Source organism: Bactrocera tryoni, chromosome 2, assembly GCF_016617805.1.
Source record: "Bactrocera tryoni isolate S06 chromosome 2, CSIRO_BtryS06_freeze2, whole genome shotgun sequence".
NCBI classification, from domain to species: domain Eukaryota; kingdom Metazoa; phylum Arthropoda; class Insecta; order Diptera; family Tephritidae; genus Bactrocera; species Bactrocera tryoni.
In genome coordinates, this window is record NC_052500.1 from 26181172 (window position 1) to 26203609 (window position 22438).

The following is a 22438-nucleotide window of genomic DNA, read 5'->3' on the forward strand; positions in this document are numbered from 1 at the left end:
CGGTTTATGAGCCGGCGGCGTCATTGGGCCGTACTGCTTCCGTTACTGTGAATAGGAATCGCTACCGCGCAATGATGATCAGATATTTTTGGCCAAAATTAGATGATATGACTTGGCCAATTTGTGGTTCCAACAGGTCGGCGCCACAAGTCACACAGCGAATGTCACAATCGATTTATTGAACACCAAGTTTGGTGAACTTGTACGAATATCGAACGTGAAATTGCAGAAATATTGGCAGATTTACGCCTGAAAACCGTCGAAAATTGGGGTCAGCGTCTGGACGTCTGCAAGCGTTCCCTTGGTGGCGATGCAAAAGGAATCGAGTTTCATACGTAATGGCATGAAAAGTTCTTTCCCAGAAATAAGGAATTTCATTCATACCACACACCGTTTTTGTTTTATTTAAAAAAATTGTAGGCCTCTTATTGAAAAACCCTTTTATCTGGCATCATTAGAAACTTAACTGATTTTAAAGCACTTTTATACTTTCCTATATATGTATATAGCAGTTTTAATTATTTCGTACCCTTACTTTATAATAACATTATTTATAGAATATCTGTCACTCAAAGATATTTGTTCACAGGTGCAACAGGGCGTATGATAAACATATTGCAACGCTTTGTAAACAACCCACGCTAAACAATTTTATATATGAGTTGCACGCCCACAGCATTTTAGAAAAAAACACTTCGTAAATGATACCTGCCTTTATAAACAACAACAACAACAACAATGTAATTTCATACAAATTTATAACAAACATATAAATATTTTCTTTCGCCGTAAATATTCTTTTACGCATCAACTTTCTGCTGAGAATTTATCTCATTTAGTTAACTGCAAAACTAGCTAAATTGCAAATAATGTTGCCAAGCGAAGCAACGTAGAAATAGCAGCAACAACAAGAGCATGCAAAAGTCAAGCAAGCAGCCAAGGAATGCGCTTTTTGCTGTGGCTCCTCGAGGCAGCGTTGCCGTTGAAATGCTTAGTAGGTGGCATCTTGAGAGCGTAAAGTATGCATTTTATATAAATATACACATATAAATGGCCTTAGCGCTTACATACGTATACCCAGCTATGTTTGTAAGATGTGGAGTGCGCCACTGACATGCAGCTGGCAGCAAGGGTAGCAGATCCCTGCAGCAACAGATGATGCCCCAGATAAGGTTAATTATTCAGCGCTGGCAACTAACAAAGAAAGTCCTTTTGAGTGAGTGCCAACAGGCCACACATACATATGTATACAAGTATAAATACCATGCAAGTGGATGCCAGAGTCAAGCAGCGCATCCTAAGCAGCTTGCACCCTCGAAGCAGGGGTTACAAGTTATCGGTCAGTCGCAACAGTGTTGACCTGGCTTGCTAAAGCCACTGATAATCAAAAACTAATTTAATTAAAAGCTAGTTTTAATTATTATTTATTTGATTTTTTCAAAAAAAATTGTAAGTAAAAATGCATAAAAATATTTAAAAATTTAATTAAAAAATGCTTCCATTCTTGTTTGCAGAAGAACATATTAAATAAATCCTTTAGTTAAAACACAAAATATGAGCGAAATTGCACATGTTTTCATATATTTACATGCATACATATAAGTGAATGTACATTCATATTTATATGTGCGACAACCGAGGCGAGTAACGAGCCACCACGCAACAGTAGCTGCCACAACAATGCGTACAAAAGCAACATTGCAAATCACATACGCTCTTTTGTGCTACTTATTTATATGCATTATCTGCACTTACAACTAGAGGGTCATACGCTCATATCTGCACGCGTGTGCATGTACAAATGTATGTATGAAGGCGCATACTATTCATGGCTAAGTGCTAGTGGCACGCGTGACGATGGCAGTGCAGCAACTGCGAAATGGCGTGATTGTGAAAACTCATACATATTACATAACACACAATCATATATGCAGTGCACACAAGAACAAATTAGGGGTGTCCTTAAATTTTTTTTAAGTTTTTTAAATTTGTATATTTATTTTTTTTTTTTCATTTTATATTATTACTTTGTCTCTTAATTTTAATTTAAAAATTAGAAAAAATTACTTAGGGGTGTTCTTAAGAAATTATTATATTTTAATTTTTTAAATTTTTTTCATTTTATAATATTACTTTTGCTCTTAATTTTAATTTAAAAATTAGAAAAAATTAATCAGGGGTATCCTTAAGAAATTATTTCTTTTCGTACTTTTTTTTATATCTTTTTTATTTTATCGTACTACTTTTTCTCTTCATTTTATATTAAAAATTAGAAAAAAAAATAATTACGGGTGTCCCTAAGAAATTAATATTAAAAAAAAAAATTTATGTACTATTTTTTCTCTTACTTTTTATTTAAAAAATTAATTAGTGGTTCCCTTAAAGATATAATTTTTTTACATTTTTTTAAATTTTTTTTAATTTTTTCTTCATTTTATAACCGATTTTGCTATTAATTTTAATTAAAAAATTTGGAAAAGTTAATTAAATTTTTTTTATTTTAATTTTTTTATAATAGATATTACTTTTTCTCTTAATTTTAATTAAAAATTAAAAAAAAAAATTTGACTCTATTAAAGGCATCCCTTAATTTAAAGCCAAAAATGAAAATTTTAAAATTCATTAGAAAGCTAAAAAATTTTATAATAATTTTGGCTTTCGCCGGATAAATTTTCATACCAAAAGTTCAGTATTCTGAGGCAAAAAGTGCAATGAATTATTGAATTAAGAGGATCCAGGAGAACATCTTGTATGCAAATAAATCCCTTGACAGTTGTGTGCTGAGCTCATGACTATCAGTTGATAAGTGACGTTTTAGTCCATGCTCAAGTGTTTTGGCATCAAAAAATAATTATTTTCCGAGCCTACTGATCCTTCAACATTGCATAGGAGAACACACTTAAGCCCTTGTGTACAGGCTTTTGTGATCCCAACGAAATAGTTGAATACCAGCTATCGGCAAAAACACCCGCAATCTATAACGAAACCTTCCTTCACATACCTTCCTCGAAGATATGTGAGCAGCGAGGCAACAGCAAAGGATAAGTTCGGCGACCTGTTACTGTTAATTCAAGTTTCTCAGTTTAGTATTTGTTGTTTTATTTCCTTAATTATATAAATTACTTTCTTCACACTATTTTTTTACAACTTTAGCATATTATTCTTAAACGTAAATATTACTTCTTCAAGGAGTTTTCAATTCAAATGTAAGTGTATACTCTCCGCTTATGAAATCTATTGATCAAACGTTAACTTTAGTTGCATTTTATTAGACCCACCCTTGCAATTTGTAAAAAGATTATATATGTATGCCGCCTCGGGATGCTTAGAAAGCTGTTAGGCAGTCATGGCAGTCAGTGTGTCTTTATATTAGCCTCACAATGGTTAATTTTTTAATGGGTGCCTTGTAGTTATTCTACGTGCATCCGACTACATAAATATAGGTATGTATATGTATGTATATCTTGCCACAATAATTGTAGTAAAATATACAAATGGGGAAACTAGCTGACGAGGCAACATATTGAATAAAGTAAAGTTTAGAATTTTAAACTGTACCCCGTACGTGGAACAAAATAAATGAAACTGTAGACATAACAAATTCACTAGTGGAAATTAAAATTATGCAAAAAACGTTTACGGCGGCTAACACCGGTTCCAACCAATTCACCGAGTTCATCGATATAATGACATCCCAGATGTTTTAAGCTCAGTCTAACGAAAGCTGGGCAGTTCAGGAGCACCGAATCTCAAATATATCAAACTTAGTGCCTCAAATTTATCGCAAACAAGATTAAAAAAACATATACTGATGAAAGCGTAAAAAGAATCATCTCTTTTCAATCGAATGGTTATGAAGTGGAGTAGCAGCCGATAATCTTTATGACAAACTTGGATAAGACAGTAAAGTTTAACAATTGCTGGTTTACCGAACAAGCAGACCAGTTCTTTTACCATGAAGGTGTTTACTATGTGTTTTGCTGTCAAGGGTACGCAATGAAAATTACTTCACTTAATTGTCATAGTCTCTGTTTCGTTCATTCTTGTTTCTCTTAAGGGGTTAGGTAGTCAGAGGCACGAAAAGTCAGAGTACGAGTTTTCAATATTTTTTTTTGCTATCAAATCATGTTATTTTACAAAAGTAGTAATATGGCATTATAATAGGATATGTTGACTTGAAGTCACGAAAATTTCAAAAAAAAAAAATTAATTTCCAAAGTTATAGTTGTTTGCGTTGACCCTGTTCCAGAAAAAGGTACTTGCGGTGACAAGCATAAGTCCTTGGAGATTCATCTAAAATCAATCGGACAAAAAAAAATTAGTTTTATAAATAGGTAATCCTGGGCCTGATTGAAGGATTTTTTATTTTTTCAAAATTAACAAAATGGCGGCGTCAGGAAATTTTTTTCTAAATTTTTGCGAAAAAATTAACAGTTAATTGGTCTTAAAAAATCGAAATTTTCGAAAAAATAAAAATCCTTCGATCAGGCACGAGTTTATTACGTATTCTATAAGCTGTATAAATTTTATTAAAATCTACTGAACGGTTTTCGAGTTGCAGTTGTCACCGGTTCAAAAAACATAGTTTTGAGAAAAACGCGTTTAAAGTTTCACACTAGCGCTTTGAAGTGCCCGAGCTCTCTTTGTTATTTGTCGAATAACTCAAAAACTAATTATCGGATCAACGTGAATTTTTCAGAAAATATTTTTAAGATATTACACTTAACGAAAGTGCAAAAATTATTTTTTGAAAATTTAAACTCACCCTAACCCCTTAAGACAACATATGAAACTCTTAGGATAATACAACAATATAAAATTAGAAACCACGTTGAGAACAGTGAGGGCTTGTTGAAGGACTCGCTCTTCCTTAAACGAATTATAAGAAAAGCATATCTGATTTCAATGTCTCGACCGGCACACTTACTACATACATACATATCATATAATAATTCAGTAGTTTTAGACCGTAGACATGTAACATTATTTCTAGGATATGTCCAGGTACTGAATTTGCTTTTATACTATTTTCAGTTTAGTTTCCTAATTCCGCCTGCAATAAGAGTAATGAATTTCCTTTTACTGGACCTTATATATTCCCCAATATTTAGAACTAGACGTTAATTAAGGCAGCAGATGTATGTAGTAGCTGCCGAAAAGTGGCTGCATATATTGTATAACAGGTTCCAGGCAACTAAGGAATGCGAAATAAATCATTCGTCTGGCAACCGACTCAGTACAGAAAACACATAAATTACTAAAAACGATACACATGAAATTTCGGAAAATGCTGACAGACGAATAATGGGGAAATAGGATACATTACAAACATGCAGGATCGCCAAGATCATGTGCAAGAGTTTCGAAGAAAATTAAGCACTCTTTTTACTCATACAGTCCCGAAGTCTTTAGTAAGTCTTCAACTATCGAAGCCGAAAAGACTAGTACTTGTCCAACCACTTGAAGTCATGCTGGACCTCACAATATTCCATCTAGTGATCAAACATGCTGCTCTTAGCAGCAGAGTGGTATCGTTTCGTCTCAACAAATGAAGGCCGTAGGGAAAGACACACCAAAGAGACGGCGTTACGAAGAGGGTAAACTTCGCAAAGAAGTTTCAAGCTACTTTCGGCAGGAAGGCGGAGTGAAGTGATTTCACTTTCGACGTACTACTCAAAGACGGCAGTATCCAATGCTGTATCCAACTGCCGGCTCGAAAACATCGGAAGGCATTGGAGCAGACATTGCGGGACCGTATACCAAACTATCCATACCAATGGGATGTTTTCCGTGCATCTTTCAAGCAGAAGTCTTTGCTATAAATCAGAGTGTAGAAATTAATCGCCAACGCAACTATCGCCACCAGTGTACTATTATACTCAGCGATAGTCACTAAAAGCACTCTGCTGCTTTTGGGGGGTTACAACCTAACAAGGTTTAGAGAGATGATCAACCTTCCTTGAAACAAATTCCGTCTCCTTGTCGCGCTCTAAAGTAGGCATTGCAGGCTCAAGAAACCTTAGTTCAATATGGGCATAGCCTCTTGTCCAAACTGCTGGTTTTGCGACATGAAACCAGAAAATCAAGAACACCTGATTCTAGATTGCACAGCAATTTGTAGAAGCATGCTCAAGGCTTTGGGATCCATCTACGTTTAGGGATAGTAAGACGTAGAAAGGGATTACATCACATCCATAGCGCCCAACAAGGCGCTGATACTGTTCAGAGTGCTGGACATTTGTGACCATATGTGATATAAGAGAGGGTACAATAGACCAATGGATAGAATATTTTTCACATAAGCCACATTTCCATTTTTTGGCTCTCTGTAAATCGACCAGCTCTAGTACACATATTTCTAAGAACATAAGTCATATATAATGCCCAAAATATAAATCGCGAGAAGCCAGTCCATAATACACATAGAGAATACAAATTAATTTTAGCTCTGTGTGCTGTCGCATAAATCAAGGATATACTATACAATATATACTTGATATATTAAAATGTTTACATTAAAGTGAGCTGGCTGCAGTTAACGGCAGATGTTTCATTGTTGCTGCTGCTGCCATGGCCTATGGCAAATTGAGATATTATTTTTATGGCCAAAATTACAAGCGAAATGCGCTATTTATGCCTACAATGGCCAACACAAATACACACCGTTATTTTAGGCTACTGCACACTGGTTCAGCTTTTATTTATACTCTAGTCGTCTAATGACATAATGTAATTAATCACTACTTATTTACAATGTGCTGTCCCAATTTTGTTTTCCTCTCTGTGTCTCTCTGTTAAAACCAAATACAATTTTAATGAATTTTAGTTCATGGAATTCGAATATATTTTCGAAATTGCTACGCTATTTATTTGCCACGCAGAGGTGTGTGTGGGTACTCGAAGGGGTGTGGGTGGTAGTGTTCGGTGCGCGAGCAGGTTAATGTTTGTGTATATTGGTTTATGTGCAAATAGAGTTGTGCTGGCGCAACACCAGAAGTGTTCGACCAAATTAAAAGCGAATGTTGTTTACTAATGATTTATTTATAGTTAAATTGCTGCCGCCAATCGGGCATCGAATGTCTGCTAATATACTACATCGATATATGGTATATGTATGTATATATAGTATGTAAATACATATTTTTATATATGTACATACACAGAAATTACATTTGGAGTACTATTTGTTAGGCTTATGATGGTATTAACGGTAATAGCCGAATGCTATTCAAGAACTTTGTGATTTTAAATTATTTTCAAATACAGAAAGGGGAGCGGACTAGTATTTGGATGATTGCATAAATCGAGCCAAAAGTGTTTAATCCACTTAGTACTGAATATACGGGTCCAGTGCTTATAGTTGACTTTCTACCGAAAATATCGGTGAATATGTGAGATATATAATTAAAATTCAGAGATAATCCATTACTGATAGTAGTATGTCTATGAGCTACAAATGGGTTGAATAGAGTCAATACTTCCCTTAGTCCCATATACCTAATTTAAGGATTTCCGAACTTCCGGATGACTTTATACCATATATATCAGTCAATATCTGAGTTACATATATTAATAATTGAGAGAGCGTGTTTTTCTTAAAACGGAGCACATTTGTGCTTAGAATGAATAAAATCGGCTGGAAACTCGTTTAGGCCCCATATAACTTATATGTCTTATGTACTTGAAGGTAATTCCCAGACTTAAAGCCTTGCAAGTTGCAAAAATATACAATGTTCGGTTATATCCGAGTTTAGCTCTCCCCTACTTGTTTTTGTTAAAATTTTAACTTTTCGGAAAATATTTTTCCGAAGACTGGGCGAAGTCACTGGAAAAGAAGCGCCATGAGCTTTTTCATGGATGGATCACACTCAAGGGTAAGGTTGGAGAGGGAGTCGGTTTTCGGGAGCTCTCAATCAACTCTTATTTCACACTGCCTGACCATCCACTCCGATAGCAGAGCTCAAAGCTAGTCAAGGAATGTATGACCTCACTAGCAATAGCGTCAAGCGACTTCCATATTAAACAATTCTGTGTGTCTGGCCACAGCAGAAATTGTAAAGCCGACGAGCTTCCAAAAAAAGACACCCTTACCCGAATCCCATTAGGATGGAAACGATCAAGTTCGACGTCTAGGGCGCTGGATCTATTGACTTCGCGCTCACGACCGCAATGATAAGTATCCTAACTCGACACTGTCCCATTTGCGCACACGCGATAGCTCTAAAGATTATAGAGGACGCCACTTGTCGAAGTTGCAAGGAGGAAGATGTGGTGGAAACATCTAGACACTTTCTCCTTCACTGTCCAGCTTTCGCAACATTAAGGTTGAAGCATCTTGGTTGCTATATTTTTTATAAACTCGCCGAATTGGCTGGAGTAGATATTGGCGAGTTCAATAAAAGTGTGACTGGGTCTAAGTGCTACGTAGGTATACGACCGTCTTTTTGATCCATGCTTTGGACTTCTGGGCACCACAACGAACAAGCATCTCTAGCAGCTCAAGCGGGATTATTTGTGGTCTCACGAATATCAGCCTGTTTACCTAATCTGACCTAACCTAAAGAGCTGACTACTTTGTAACATGATGGAGAATGATATATATGAAGGGTTATCCACTTCCAGGTTTATTATCATACGAAAGAATATTCTTTGGCATTTATTTTTTGAAGATTATCTCTTTCAATGTTAGGCGCGGCTACGTCTCAGTTGTTTCATCCGTTGAGTCCAATTTTCGATGACTTGTTCGAGCATTTCACCCTTTTTGTCGTATTCCGGCTGAGTTCGTAGATTTAACTTAAAAGTTGAGATTGCAGTAGACGTCGTTTCATATCAAAATGTCACTATAAATAAATTGTTTACACGCTCAAATACATATTCAATAATTATCGAGAGAAAAAACGACATTTTTCTCTTTACTCCCTGTGTAAATGATCAAAATTAGACCTTTTTTGACCAATCTAGATCCTCAATATGAATACATAATCTTGGTACAGTCTGCCATAGAACACTAAAAATGCCGTAATTATCTGATGATTTTTCGAAGCCTCAAACAATATCGTTGACTTGTATTAATTTCATGAAATCCAATGTGGAACAATGTTATGCGGAATTAACCGCTACAAATATGAAAGGTAAAGCCGACGATGATTACATTATGTTAGTTTGATTATCAAGTTTGGTAAATTCGATTTGCTAAAAGCCCAAGCTAGCTAGGGTCCTAGTGGTCAGCATTAAACTAACTAATTTAATGCCAAGAGCTGTTATTGTAAATAAAATACTAAATATTGATTGATATGTTTTCGCTGCTCATACTGGACAACATGTATGTTGTTGTTGTTATAATACAAGTAATATATAAGTACGCAGACATTTTTTATATTGTATACTCTTCACTTCACAAAATATTATATACCCTTTGACCGCTCCAAAATATAAAAGTCTGCCTGCCTTCATTTGATGCTCTTAGCCTCAAACAATCTTGCCGATAATTGATTGTCTCACAGTATAAAAGCTAATTAAATGTTCGCGCCATAAGGCAAATATACCTACACATATTGTAATTAATAATATCCACATAAAGCCAAGTAATCATTGTCTGTAATAAAATTTCTCCATAAAATTTACTCACTTTTGGTTTTTTGGCATATGGCCCAGTTCGTGTGTCGCGTATGGTCGCTATGTCCAAAATATCCATCTCATTATTTTGATCAATCCAATATAAATAGTATCCTTTGGGATCCACTCGCATGGTGACCGGTGTGCCAGTGCCCGAATCCTGTAATTCAATTATATCGAAAATAAATTAGTGAATGCAATGTCGCAGAAAAGAAATATTTAGTAGTAGTTTTATTATAGCTGAGTTCGGAATATTAATACAAGTATAGAGAAGTTCGATATAATATTTCAAAAAGCTTGCATATGCTTAAGTATAACAATTTAAGATATAAGGGTTGCCATTTATTTAGCGAAATTTGGCAACCATAATGTGACAAACTGGAAACTCACAACTTCATCATAAAATTTTATATATTTGACATACACAGCGCTATTTGTGTTGTCCACAGTAACTTCAAATATTCATCTCGACCATAAAATAGGATTAACTCAGCAATAGTCCATCAATAAACTAAGCTTAATTTTTGATGATGAAGCTCAATCAAGACGAGTGTTTTTCGATGGCATGGTGAATTCAATTGAGTTCGTAGATCACGCCAACACGAATTTTGTGAGGTCCGCCCAAAATTAGTTGTCAGTCGCTCAAAAATAAAAGCTCGTATCGATTGGTCGAGAGAAAAGTAAGGATACGTTGGCGGTACTTTGTGATGCGTATATGACATCGTGACAGGTTATCAATCGTCGAATAACTTCTTTTTATTCCCGTAGTGAAAACATAAACCAAGAAGTCAACGATTTCGACACCTGAAGATGCGTTAAAGACGCATGTTTTAGAGATACCTCAATCAGAACGGAAAAAGTGCTTGGAAAAAAAAATATGGGCAATATATCTTGACCAGCATTAAAGTAGTAGTTTGGAACTTATGGACTTATAGGAAAATAAAAATGAATTATCTGGAATATTTAGGGTGTTTTTATTTACATATTCAAAATATAAGTAAAAAAAAGTATTGGAAAAAATTTGTCACTCGAAGTTGGTACCTCAAAAAAAAATGCATGTGGGTGGCCCGGGTGATTTTGGCTCTTGATGTTATCTGAAATCAAATATTCTTGATTATTCTTAACCTATAGACATGTCATTCTCATCGGAACTAATTATGTTAAATTTCAATGGTAAATAACAAAATGGGGGTCTTTGAAAAAAAGTCCTTTTATTTAAGCAAAGAATGGGTTGTAAAATAAAAAGTTAGAGGTGAAAAAATTTCTCGTTAGTACCGACGAGAACTATGAGTGTGTAGAATAGCCTGTTAAGATTTGAAAGCAATCGGCTATGTAGAAAAAAAGTTAGGACACGGGCCGACCAGAAAAACATTGTTTTGAGAAAAACGCTTTTAAAATTCAACAACTCCGAGGGAGTGGACTTCGAGGCGCGCTAGGAAACTCGTTATAACTCCCGAAATGTTTCGAATTTCTGTCTGAAATTTTCACGGTATATTCTCAAGACATTGTACTTTCAAATTAAGCAAAAAAATTTCAATTTTTTGAACCCAAGTTACCAGACTACTACCTTAACAGCTGTTGAGATCCTGCGCCACTAATGCCAGGTTCGGGCATGCGACGTAACCTAACATACCCAATTTCGCCGTTTTCACATTTAGAAATATGTTAATGCTGATTAATGTTCTCACAAAGACCTCCCGCGACAACTCAAATAAGTGTGAGATACTCGTATATGTAGACCCCGCTGCATTTTACTTTTGTTGCATATTTATAGCTACTATTTATTTACAATTGACCAACACCATTTTATGGGAATGGCATTGTTCCAATGCCAAGCGTTTCGAATGCCAAAAAGCGCATAGTGTCACCAAAGTAAATAAGATTTCACAAAGTTTATTTATACCTCGATTTTTCAAACAAATAAAATACGTTTAACATTAAACCATAAATAAACAATATGAAATGATTTTGGAAATTTTCTTGTTTTCTTTATTAGTAGCCTTCACAATCAAGCAGCCAGAAATAATTATATAGCGATACAACGAAGATAAAATAGAAATAAGAAGATTTATGAGAGTTTATTTTCAATGACAAGTAAATATTTGCATACGAAAATGTTAAAAACATCAGAATAGGCGGTAATGAAAATTTATTTATTTAAAATAATTTAATGTTGCTTAGCTGAAAAGGATATTTTCTTACAAACTCACAAAAGCACAGTAGATCGGAAAATGAAAGAACGCAATGCAAAATATATTCTTTTCCTGTGCAAAGAATTTTATTACACAGTAAAAAATGCGGAAAATAAATCATTTGAAGACCTTAAACTGAATACAAATAATATGTAGTACATCTAATCATAGAACTCAAAAATTAAAAGAAAATTATTATTATATTTATTTTAACTGTTCTTATGCTTTCAAAGGTAAAGTTGCCACTATTTTGATAAATTAGTAACTGTAAGAGTTATCAGTGTTTCGTAAAACACGCTCTCTGAACAGGGTATATTAAGTGTGTCACACAGTTTGTAACACCCAGAAGGAATCGTCGGAGATCCTATAAAGTATATATATAAATGATCAGTATGTTGAGCTGAGTCGATTTAGCCATGTCCGTCTGTCTGTCCGTCTGTCTGTCCGTCTGTCTGTCTGTATATATACGAACTAGTCCCTCAGTTTTTAAGATATCGTTTTGAAATTTTGCAAACGTCATTTCCTCTTCAAGCTGCTCATTTGTCGGAACGGCCGATATCGGACCACTATAACATATAGCTGCCATACAAACTTTCACATTTGACAAGATATACTCGTATTCACGCAATTTGGAATATATTATTTTTTAAAGCAACAATGTAATCTCCGAAGAAATTGATCAGATCGGTTAACTATAGCACATAGCTTCCATACAAACTGAACACATAGTTACTAACAGAAATGCAACTGTGAAGGGTATTTAGCTTCGGTGCAACCGAAGTTAACGTTTTTTCTTGTTTTTACTGAGATAACTCACATGTTGCACGATATATGCGGTATAAAGGTTCTTGAAATTTCGAAAATCGTTAACTGGATTCAATCCATGTTTGACGCACGTGCATACAATTATCAGTAAAGGACTATTCCTGAACTTCAACTGCATATCTCACACACTAATCGATATTTCGTGTAAAAATTCAACTAAATGTACTTGGGTCCCAATATTCGGTACCTGAACCCAAGAGGTGATCTAGTAACTGAAGCGTAGAGCATACTAAAATTATGGAGGGAACACTTCTCCAAACTGCTGAATGGCAGTGAAAGTGTAAAGTGATGAGAAGGCGAACCCGATTCCCCAATCGATGACGTTGGAGCAGGCGTTACAATGCCTGACCTTCTTTGTAGAATATGATCGGACGAAAGCATTCCCAACGATTGGAATTTAAGTGTGCTCTGCCCAAACCACCAAAAGGAGGTCCTATCGAGCATATTGTAAGAAAGATTAAAGCTCATCGACAACAAACTGATTGAACCTTATCAGTGTGGCTTTAAACCTAGCAATTGACCAGATATTCACCATGCACCAATTCTTGGAAAAGACCCGTGAAAAGAGAATTGACACGCACCATCTCTTCGTCAATTTCAAAGCTGCTTTTGACAGCAGGAAAAGCAGCTGTCCTTATGCCGTGATGTCTGAATTTGGTATACCTGAAAAACTAAAAGGGCTGTGTAAACTAGCAACACCAAAAGCTTCGTCAGGATCGGGAAGGACCTCTACGAGCCCTTCGTTGCCAAACGAGGTTTCAAACAAGGCAAGCTTCTGCGGAAAATTTATGGCCCTTTGCGCGTTGGCCCCGGCGAATATCGCATTCGATGGAACGATGTGCTGTATGAGATATATAGTACGACAACATTGACATAGTTTAACGAACTAAAAGACAGCGGCTACGCCGGCTAGGTCAAGTCAAAATGGCCAAAAACACTCCAGCTCTGAAAATTCGACGCAGTACCCGCCGGGAGAGACAAAGTGATCATTTATATAGTAAAAGGTAATCCATTTCAAGGTTCCCTACTTTTTTAAACAAAAATGCTGGCCGCGGCTACGTCTCAGATGGTCCATCCATTAAGCCCAACTTTCGGTGACTCGTTCGAGCTTTTCGACTATCAACTGGCGAATGATACGCGAGATGGTTTGCTCCAAGGCCTGAATCGAAGCGGAATCCGCAGAGGCTTTAGACTTTACATATCCCTACAGGAAAAGTCGAATGCTGTGATACTGTGTGTGACAATAAATGCAACTTGTTGAAACCAAATGTCGCCGAGATCACGATCTTCAGTTTCAGGCGACAAATAATCGGCGCGATAATGGTCACCATTGATGGTTACGTTCTCACCGGCAGCATTTTTGAAGAAATATGGACCGATGATTCCACCGACTCACAAACCGCACCAAAGAGTAGTTCTTTCTGGATGAAATGACAGCTCTTGAATCTCTTCGGGTTATTCCTGGTCCCAAATGCGACAAATTTGATTGTGTACATACCCATGGAACCAGAAATGAGCTTCATTGCTAAACAAAATTTGGCTCGAAAACGTCGAATTTTCTTGGAACTTTCCAACTGCCCATAAAGTGAGGCGATGTCGCTTGGCAAAGTCGAGCGGCTTCAGTTCTTGCACAACCTTTATTTTGGATGCTTTCAATTTAAGATCGCTATTCAATAATAATATCAGCATAAAGTTGGCTCCCTTCAATGCAGTAAATTTTCTACTTGGCTAACGGTATGTAAAGATTGACAAAGCAATGCTTACATTCTGTGTCTCAAGCTGTCACACAAAAAAGCTCCGTGAAAGCTTTTTTAAAAAAATTTCTCAGAAATAAAGTAAACAAATTTTTTTAAGCGTGTGACTACCAACCGTTGGGTTTTGGGTCAAAATTCTGTGCGAGTCATTTTGTATTTAAAATTATTTGCTGTATTTTTCCAGTCTGTAAATGTCACTCAGCAAGCACTGTTACACCTACGAGTGCGTGCATTTTTGATTTTCGACTTGAAAGAGCTTCACATAAATTCCAGCTGTCATTCGAAATAGCACTTCCATCATAAATTATGCATGCTCCGATCATTCGACGCTTTTAACATTAAGTAGTTTACAACGAAGATTTGTAAATGCGGAATAATGTTTACTGTTGATGCATTACTTTCGAAAATACATGCATAATTCAATTTCGAAGCTTCCGCTATGTCGGGTTATTGACACATCACTCATTTATGCCACGTATTTCTGTTGATTTTTTTTTCGAATATTAAATTCACATACCACACTACCCTTTTGGGGCAATTACCTCCTTCTTTTTGCAAAGGTTAGTGACACGAGGTGCCAAAGGAGATCGCGTGAGATGATCTAGTGCCTCGCTACTATTCAAATTTATGCACATCTACGTGAATAACTGAGCGAAACGTTTAAGCTGCTTCGACTTTATGGTGCATGTAAAAATGTGGCAAGCACAAAAAAAATGTAGAATTGTGCAGCCACCTAACTCTACTCTGCTCCTGGCCATGAGACACGTTTTACATTCATGCCAAAAATTATTAATAAATCCATTGAAGAAAATCTCTCCTTTCATCAGCGAATTTTCGCACATTAATTCCAATTGGATTTTTTGCATTATTGAAAATGAAATGAACGTCGAATAATGTCTGATTTATCGTCTCAGCATGCAGACTCTGCGCTATTTGGGGCATATTAACACGTACACACACACAACCGCATACATGGCTGTGTAAATAAGACGAAGCCAACCGATGAAGCGTAGCGATACGGGAAAATCTTACGAAATTCCAATTAAATGCATTTGTAAATAAAGTCTGAAAATTCGCCAAAATTCGCCAAAAGAAGAACGCAGCGTGTCTACGGCTATAACATGGCGTAAAATCAGCAAACGAAAAAAATATATATAAACATACATACATACATACACATACGTGTATATAATCATTAAGGAAACGTATTTAAGTTTGTATATCCGCTTTCAGCTTTGATATTCAAGCGTTTGTAGACGACGGAAAACGTGTGCAACCACTTATGTGCAGCGCACACGGAAGCTGACAAGTGAGAAAATCGAATGCTTTCCAGGCATCTCAAATATGGTGAAGTGGTTTCCAGGAAAAAAGCATTTAATTTCAAAATATCGAATATGGCATGAAAATTGTAGATTAGTAAATTCAATAAAAAACGTAGTGGGTCAAAAATGATATAAATCTTAAAATGTCTACACAAGACTCGCTTCCGAATCCCGAAGCACAAAGCAGATACGAAGAAAAGCTTGCCACTTATAAACAGGATATCTTGAATTTCGATTTTTTATTCGTAAAAATGTATAAGTAAAGTCCTTTTTTCAATTAACCATTTCCATAAGTCAGCAGAGATGCACCGATGGTTGCGATACAGCGCAAATTTGGCCGTTCGTACGACAGTCGGGTACACGTAACTGAAATGGACCCGGATTTGTATCCGGCTAAGAACTGTCAACTCGGCAGAATTCTGCCGCTACAACAACAACAACATACAACAAAATTTATGATGAGATTGTAGGAGCCAGAGCTTCTCCCTCAGAAACGGTATACCTCGAATTTATGTTGTCTCTTTTAAACACATTTTTCACAAAAAAAGATTTTTTTATTCTCCATTTTCTTATGTCTACAGCGGTACACCGACCGTTTAGAAAAAAAAAAACGAAAATAGATAAGATTGTGATTCATAATCTCACTGTAGAAGAAATAGCCTTCCGAAAAGTTTTTTAGTCGAGGTCTTTGCTTTAATTTGATAAACAAGGATTATTTTAACGCCATCGAAAAAACATCAAATATGTTTTGCCATCTTTAGTGAGAGCCTCAGCACTTCGGGTGACATCAGCTTAACAGATGGAAACTCCCATAAGCCTGGAAAACATGAAATGACTTCACAATATAAAAAAAAGAGCCGCCACTTTCTCATATGGATCACTGGATTTAGAAGTATAGAAGGGAGTGAAATTTTCAACAACCTTAAAATATACCTGCGGTCACTAACACGAAGTAATTGGAACGTACCTAAAAGTGAATGCACACAACATCAAACGAAAGGGAGTGACTACAAACAGGGTTTTCCAATATCAGTGAAAAAAACACACGAATTGTTAAAGAAATTCAAACGTTTTTTTATTTAATGTGGAGAACAATCGATACAGTTAAGTTCTGAGAATAACATCATGCACATGGCCTTTACGACTTCCTTTGCAGGAGCGAATTCGATGAACGCAATTTTCGATTGCTTTTTAGAGTAATTCATGATATACGACATGTATATATATATTGACTTCTTAAGCTTGAAGAGAATCTGGTTTATTGCTAAAGACCGATGACTTCAAGTAACCCCGCAAAAAGTAGACTCTTAGTGTTAAATCACAACTTCTTGGAGGCTATTAAATGTCACAATTTCTTGAAATAATCACAGCTCCAAACTTTTGTTGCAATAATTCGTTTGATGCATGTGTTGTGTGGCACGTAGCCCCGTCTTATTAGTAACAGATGTTGTCAAGGTTAAGTTCTTCCAATTGCGGCCATAAAAAGTTGGTTATCATCACTCTATACAGCTCTTTATTAGCAGTGACAGTTTAAACAGGTTTATTTCGAAAGAAGTACGGACTGTTGATTCCATCAGACCAAAAACCACACCAAACTAACAATTTAGGTGAATGAGATGGTTGTTCATGAATAATTTGTAGATTTTCTTCGCACCAGAATAGACAGTTTTATTTATTCACCGCTTCTCAGATGAAAGTGAACTTCATCGGAGAAGATTTTTTTTAAATCGCTTTCGTTTTAAAGCTGTTTCAAGGCAAAATCAACAAATTTATGACCTTTACGATGGTCCAATAGCTTCAGTTCTGGAGTGAGAACAATTATATAAGGATGTTAGTCCAAATACTTTCGTGAAATCCGCCAGGTTGTGGTTTCAGACTATCCCAATTCTTGAAAACGACAAATTGAGGTTTTGAGCATGAGGTCTTGAACGGCAATCATATTTTTTTGTCTTTATGGCACTTCAACATTACATCGTAAAATGTTGCAATTACAGAACGATTATTTTGACAATAAATTTTAATAATTTGTAAGCGTTGTTCTTGCGTAAATCTTTCCTTAGTGAAGTTGTAAATATTACTGAATACAATGAAAAAAATATTAGAGATCATGACATGTTAAAGATGGCCGTAACGACACTTAGAAATCAGAGCATCCCTGTTAGAAAGCCAGGTATTTGAGGCCACTGAAAATAATTAATTGGTTATACCACCTGAATTGGTCAAGGCTGAACATCAACCTTCCAGAAAAAAAAACTACTACCGACACTATAAGTTGAAAATTTGGTTTAGTGTAAAATGTTGGTTCTGCGGTTCTGGCATGCTGGCAATAGCTAGAGCAAGTAGAAGAAATTATCAGCACTACGTACCTGTAAAAGTATTTGTTAGGACTTTTGAAAGCATTTTGAAATTTTATGACTACTTATTTCAGCATTTTTCCAGTTATCTGGTATTCTCAGAAAACTTTATTAGAAATATTTCTTACAAGAACTGTTATCAGTCAGTTTGTATGGCAGCCATATATGATCTATTGACTCTATCCAAAAAAATTGCTTCGAATATTGTACCGTTCCCTTAGGCAATATGCAAAATTTCGTGAAGACTTTTCGACAAATGAAAAAATTACTCATGTAAGCTATTGATTCCGTTCGTTTAGTTTGTATAGCAGTTATATGCTATAGTGGTCCGATATCGGCGGTTTCAAAAAATTAGAAGTTTCTTGGAGAGAAAAGTATGGATGCAAAATTACAGTTCGATATCTCAAAAACTGAAGGAGTAGTTCGCGTATATACAGACAGATGGGCAAGGCTAAATAAGTCAGTTCTTCTCACTTCAAATATATATTTTATAGGGTCTCAGATGTTTCCTTCTGAGTGTTACAAACTTCAGGCGAACGTAATATACCCCGTTATGGGTATTAAAGTTACTAAGACTAAAATTGGTATACATATATCTAGAAAATTCAATTTTAAGCGAGGTTTCGGGAGTTTTTATTCACTTATTGACAGAAGTGTGAACCCAATGCCCTCTTTTCTTTACTTTATCCTTAGGAAAATATACTTCTCCAGTTTGATTATGATACCTTACTTTTTATTCGAGATATTTACTTTAAAGCCAAATGGATATCGCTGCTAGGGATAGATGTAGGATAAGATTTAGACCGATTGTTATCATTTACGCTTGACATTTGGTAAGCTGGTATCAAACATTACTTCACTAACTCACCTAGTCATATATCTAATACAATATTTCGTAGAAGAAATTATTACTTGTCACTCTGTTTCGACTCTCTATCTGAAATCATATGGAAAAGTAGCTCCTATAAAATATTAAGAAGTATTAAATGATTTTAGTGTAATATTTTAAGTATGTGAAAAACAGAACAAAGAGTTTTAGAAATTTTCGGAAATTAAAAATAAAAATGATTTTTTTCTCATAATTCTTTCATTTATATTTTCACCTCGTTTTTCCAAGTCAGGTTTTATCCCAAAACACTCACTTTTGTTTCCATTTTGCTGTTATTAACTGTTATGTTTTGCTACCCTGTTGTTGTGTTCGTTTCAGTATCTGACATGAGAAGGCAATCTAAGACAAAGGATGCAAATTTTATGAGGCCATTCAGAGCGACAGGCGATTGTGTTGTTCTCTTTAACTACCTTTCAGCACTCCTTCTTTATTGTGCAATGATTGCTTTGTTCTTTTCCATTTTACCGTTTCTTTCCAGCGAATTTCTTTATGTTGATTATGTCCGTTTATTGAAAATTAAGGTGCAACATTGTTTCGTGACAACTAAAGCAATCAAAACCCACGCAGAAGGTCGTGTGTCACAAACAACAGTAAGTGGCGGCCGGAACAATATGGGAAGCACACAATAAACTTCTTAATGAAAATGTTACGCGAAACGTCAAAAATCTCAATTTTTTCAAAGGCAACATAACTACATTTTCGGTCATATTTCAAAATGAGAGTGCTTCGGTAATTACTCAAGTGCGTTCGAGTGCTTGTAAGTGCTTTTCAGAGGTGTAATTGCCTACATGTAGGTCAACACACGCACCCATTTGCGCACAGCATGGCTGGGCTGGTCTCATCTGTCACGAACAGTAACAATTCGGCAACAAGGCAATTGAAATGTTAATCCACACAAGTAGCCACACTTGACTCGGCGACTCCTGTTCACTTAATGTAGGCACTCAGCCTTGATTCTTGTACACTAACACACACACATAAGAATACTTGTTTGGCCATTGTGCTGTAAGATACTCGTATGGGCAGTGACAATTTGTTTTTGGGACTCAAAATTGGCGTTGTCTGCAGTGTTGTAGAGTGTTCTTTTCAACTTACAGAGTTTAATTTTTAGAACTTGAATCACCGAAAACTAATCAAATCCGGACAAAAACTTGTTATTTGACAGTGAGTGGATTGCCATACAATTTTTAAGTCACTTTCGTACAGCTGATTGCTTTTTAAGAGGCAGAAGAACGATCGAGATTTGTTGCCGGTGAGAAACCGGGGATGAACATAGGGACGCAGTTTCAGTTGCTCTGCACCACAACGAGGGCTAAACATAGTGACATCTGCGATTCGCCAAGCATTAGCGAATGGCGAAACAAAAGAAAGACATGAGCATAAATGAGTTGTTCTCGTGAAAGAAATATTTCTATAAAAAGTTTTTTATTATATTTTAAGACTTAAAATTAATTAAGACTTGAATTGAAATCAGTAATAAGTAATAATATGGGTTATAAAAATTTAAATTGTACAAATTCACAGTTATCTCAAGTGCATTATTAAAATTTGCAATAAAAAGGAAAAAAATACTTGTAGTAGCCTAGAACAGATATACATACTAACTACTTTAGTGAGGTCCCACACATTCACAAGTAGATTACGAGTATTTGATAAGAGCGCAGCCTTTGCCCGCTGAGAGCAGAGAAATTACGAATCAGTGACGGCTAAAATTCTTCACAATTGACTAACGGAGGTCGTCACGTTAATACGCTATACATACGTCGAAACGAAGCCGAATTTAAAGTCGACTAAGACTGTGAACTCGGGAAAATTCTTCAAAATTTTTTTTGGCCCATGTTCTCTACCCCTGCAACAGCCACAAAAATGGTAACTAATTATAACTTTTAATGCTTAGAGCACCATAGTACTCTGTTCTGCTTAGGATCACAATTAATCACTGTCATATGGGGGAACATTTAGTACAGTTTGAGCTACAGTTGTTTTGGCTGTTGAAAGAATGACGAAATGAAATTTTGTACACCTTCGTTCCTTTCCAAGAAGCTGCTTATGTGTTCCAAACGCCGATATCGGATCACTATGGCATATAGCTGCCATATAAAATGACCGATCAAACTCAAATCCTTGCATAGAAAACTTTTTTTCGCGAGATATCTTCACGAAATTTGACACGAATCTTTTGCTAACTGCAATATTTAAAGACATTTTTAGGATCGCACAACTATAGCTTATAACTACCATATACATTGGCCGATCAAAACCTGTAAGTGCACTAAAATCTAGCGTGCAAAGAAATTGCGAATCGGTGACGGTCAATAATTGAATAAAAATTTAAAGACCGAGGTTCTCATGTCAGTTCGTTCAATGACAAGAGAAAGAAACTGGATTTATAGCCAACTAAAATTGTCAACTCAAAAGTAATCCTCAAAATTTTTGGGCGAATTTTTCACGTCCTTGTTTAAACAACAAAGACAAAAGTTTGTGAAGATTATATTTTTAGTTGGAAATGTAGTCAGCCAACTATGCAACATTACAATAGAGTAACATTCCGTATAGTCTGTGAAGAGATCAGAAACCCACTTTATAAGCTTTTGGGATTACAATGCTTATAAATCTGTGATTAGTTTTACAAACTCATAAACGTTGATCATAAAATAAACCAGATTGGTTTACTAAGACACTTGTTTTCACGAGTATATGGCGAGATGAATTTATTTCATTTTCTCGATCCAAGTAGAGGTACATGTTAAAATATCCTTTTTTTGACAGATCACGCGTGGGTCATGTCAAACTGTCCTATTACTTTTGTTTAACAGTGTTTGACATTTCATCATGGAAAGACAACGTTCACAAATCGTTCAACTTTATCACGAAAATTCACATTCTGTAAAGTTTGTGTGTCGCGCACTTCACTCAACTTGTGGTCAACATAATCGGCCTTTTAACGATACCATTCGCAACTCCAGCAGCCATCTTGAGTCCCAGCATTCATTAATGGATTTCGCTCGAAGAAAATATAGCAGCCGTAGCTGAGAGTGTACATGAAGACCGTGGAGAGTTGATTCAGCGCCGTTCGCAGGATCTCGAACTGACGTATGAAACGCTGCACGCATTTTATGTCGAGATCTTAAAACATAAAAAATACAGTTTGTGAAAGAACTGAAGCCGCTCGACTTACCCAAACGACATCGCTTCGCTCTATGGGCACTTGAAAAGTTCCAAGAAGATATGATGTTTTCGAGCCAAATTTTATTCAGCGATGGGCCTCATTCCTGGCTTAATGTGTATGTAAACAAGAAAAATTGTCATATTTGGGACGAAAAGCAGCCATTTCATTTAGTAAAACAACCGGTTTGGTGCGGTTTGTGGATCGGTGCAATTATCGGTCCTTATAAAAAAATGGCGAGCTTTCGTGCGCTATGACTATTTGATGCCATTACCATGCATCAGTTTTTATGATTAATTCAAGAAATCCATTCATCTACAC

The 22438-nt window shown here is 35.9% G+C and overlaps 1 protein-coding gene across 2 annotated transcripts in view; it reads right to left on the reverse strand.

Moving 5' to 3' along the window:
• LOC120767284 (1-phosphatidylinositol 4,5-bisphosphate phosphodiesterase classes I and II) overlaps positions 1-22438 on the reverse strand; it is a 94096-nt gene that overhangs the window by 47477 nt on the left and 24181 nt on the right. For both annotated transcript variants that reach the window (XM_040093160.1, XM_040093159.1), the window contains exon 2: positions 9629-9775. In XM_040093160.1, coding sequence (XP_039949094.1) covers positions 9629-9775 — 147 coding nt within the window. The remainder of the gene's footprint in view (positions 1-9628; positions 9776-22438) is intronic.